Source organism: Poecilia latipinna, unplaced genomic scaffold, assembly GCF_001443285.1.
Source record: "Poecilia latipinna isolate Pla-1442-1.1 unplaced genomic scaffold, P_latipinna-1.0 Scaffold1596, whole genome shotgun sequence".
In the NCBI taxonomy this organism is placed as follows: domain Eukaryota; kingdom Metazoa; phylum Chordata; class Actinopteri; order Cyprinodontiformes; family Poeciliidae; genus Poecilia; species Poecilia latipinna.
In genome coordinates, this window is record NW_015114212.1 from 128805 (window position 1) to 131562 (window position 2758).

Sequence of the window (2758 nt, forward strand, 5' to 3'; positions counted from 1 at the left end):
AAAAAAAAAAAAAAACTACTGAAGGGAATAATCTCCCACGCTGCACAGAGGATTTGGCAGCAGCCTGTCATGAGCAAAGCCCTAGCTAGTTCCCGTTAGCTGCACGCCTTATGTCATGCCTCATTCTGTTACCACGGCAATGCTGGCTTCTTGGACGTACAGTGAGGAAATAAGTCCGAGTCACAACAATGGAGGATTATGCTGAATTTCCGCTTTCAAAAATTGGGAAGAAAACATTTACTGAAAGGGATTATCAGGCTCTTTCTGCACTGTGCCTGAAGGACACGCCCCATAATTTTAGTTAAGTATAAGATATGATAGACTGTAGTTGCATGTCTTTTCCCTTTCTCAAAAACAAAGGCCACCAAAAACAAACAAACAAATAAAAAAAAATCCTTAAAATAAAAAAAAAAGAAAGGAAGAAAGAAAGCAGCTGCAAACCCTCACACTACCCCCACCCCATGTTGATTGTCAGTACCGTGGCCGGGTGTAACATGACACACACTTTCCAAATGGTTTGCCTCATGACTCTATGGAATGTTTTCCATTTCCTGCGTCCGGCGCTTTGACCTGTGCGTACACCGTCTCCTGCTGTCCGCTTTCCTGCACTGAGTCATAAGGAGCTTCGGGTTTTTTCTTAAAGAAGTTTACTTCCACGTATTGGAGTGCTTCTTCTGGTTTATTGGCTCCTTTTTCAGCATAAACCACTTCACCAGTTTGACTCTGTGGGGGAAAAAAAATAAAAAATTGTATTGTTCATTTTGATGCTGTCACAAACATCCGTATGAAAACTCAGTGTAGTGTTGAATGTTTCCCCACCTGAGTCTTTTGTGGAGTTGAACGTTTGGACTTAAAGCACCTGCAAGACATTAGAGAGGGGTCAGAATATTTCTGCTGTGCCTCAGAGGACAACACAGAGACAGAGATTAAGAGAGTCAAGTCTGAAATGGGCTTTAAAAGATGAACTTTGTGAAAATAAGATCAGATTAAAATCCAGTTGAAAAAGTCTGCAGACCAAACTAACAGGCAACTGAAGGACACAGCAAGAGGTGTAAATACAATAAAAACCAATAAATAGTGCAATACATTTGTATTTCTCTCTCAAATGCATCTTTGACAGAGTTACATTTGTATTCTAAATTTCGGTGTAAATGAATGAAAGCTTGTGCTGATGAGTGATGAGATAAAGTCACTCAAATCATTTTCCTCAAGTAAAACATAACGCTTTTGGTATAAAAAGAAGTGAAATGTGATTCTTCAGAAAGATCTGAAAAACTGATTTGCCAAGAGTTGTGCAAAAATGTGAGGTTGTCGTACATACTGTCAGGATCCTGGGTTTGCATTTTGACGGCTTACTGTGTTTGTTTTATTGTTTGATAAGTTACTAATTTTATGTTCTTGTTAGCCCTGCTGAATGCCATATCAATTTTCCCCAGCTGTTTATTTATGTTTTATTTTTTTGGTTATTCTGAAAAAATGTGATGCACAAATTTGTTTTACTTTACCAAGCAGATCATCTTAACCATCCCATGCATCTCAAAAATAAAAGAAAAAAATAAATAAAACATTCATACTCACCAAACTGAGATCAGCAGACAGATGAGCACAGAGATACCGATCAAAGCCAGAAGTGGAATTAAAAACTTTAAATTCCCTGTACCCAGAAGAAAAAGTAACAATTGTAACTTGAAAAGCATGTGTTGAATAAATAACCATTGTAGTTAAAATATAAAAGACAAAATAGATTAAATGAAATTAACATGAAAGATTCAGTCATATTGACTCAGCACAAAAGATTTAACAAAAGCACATGACATATAGTTTTGAATACCATTTATCAAACCAGCTTTAATCGAAAGGAGGATCACAGATGAGTTGGTTTGACCCAGGTCATTTGAAGCCTCACAGTAAAACTCTCCTCCCTCAGAGGCATTGAAGCTGTAAGCCGGTCCCACAGACACGTTAGTGGCTCCATGTTCGCTGTTCCTGAACCAGGTGAATCTGGGTGGAGGTTTGGCTCTGCTGGAGCAGCTCAGCTCCACCCAGCTACCTGCTGACACCAAACCTGATGGACTGATGGATGCTGAGGTGTTTCTAGGAGCATCTGAGGAAAATGAGACACATGAACTTTATTGATCACAAACAGCTGAACCATGACCTGCTGACAGGATCACTTACATGAAACACTGAGAGTCACTTCTGTCTCTGCTGTCTTGTTTCCTCCAATCACAGGATATCTGGCAGAACATCTGATGTTGTATCCATCATGTGTGTCTGACAGAGTGATGTTCTCCTGGATTTTAGTTGTAAAGGTTCCATCTGTGTTTTTCTCTGTTTGTCTGAGAGAGTCTTGTTGGAGATTCCAGGTGAGTTGAGGAGGTGAGTGTGGACAGGGAGTGAAAGCTGAGCAGGTTACAGTGACAGACTGATGCTCCTTCAGGTCAGAGGGAACATTAATGCTGGGACTCCAAGGAGAATCTGGAGTTTTAAACCAGACATTTTTAAAAAGTGACCCAGTGATTTACGGTTACATAGACAACAAAATATTAATAATCAGCCTTTTCAGCACTGGACTTATATTACAGAACTTTTAAAGCAAGATTTTCTTACCTTTAACTTTTATCTTAATTGGATTGCTACAAGCTGTTGCTCTGAACGGCCCGTTCTCAACTCTGAAGAAGTATCTATCTGCATGTGTGGAGTTTAAGTCATGAAACAGGGTGGTGCAGTTTTTCTCTCTCAAGTTTCCAATAATCTT

General features: G+C 39.3%; 1 protein-coding gene across 1 annotated transcript in view; it reads right to left on the bottom strand.

Annotated features, from left to right (window-relative positions):
• LOC106963898 (sialic acid-binding Ig-like lectin 6) overlaps positions 1-2752 on the bottom strand; it is a gene marked incomplete at its 5' end in the record, with an annotated part of 22074 nt that extends 19322 nt beyond the window's left edge. The window contains 2 exons of the mRNA XM_015059073.1: positions 2179-2478; positions 2611-2752. Of these exons, the coding sequence (XP_014914559.1) occupies positions 2179-2478; positions 2611-2752 (442 nt within the window). The remainder of the gene's footprint in view (positions 1-2178; positions 2479-2610) is intronic.
• Between the last annotated feature and the right edge of the window lie 6 nt (positions 2753-2758).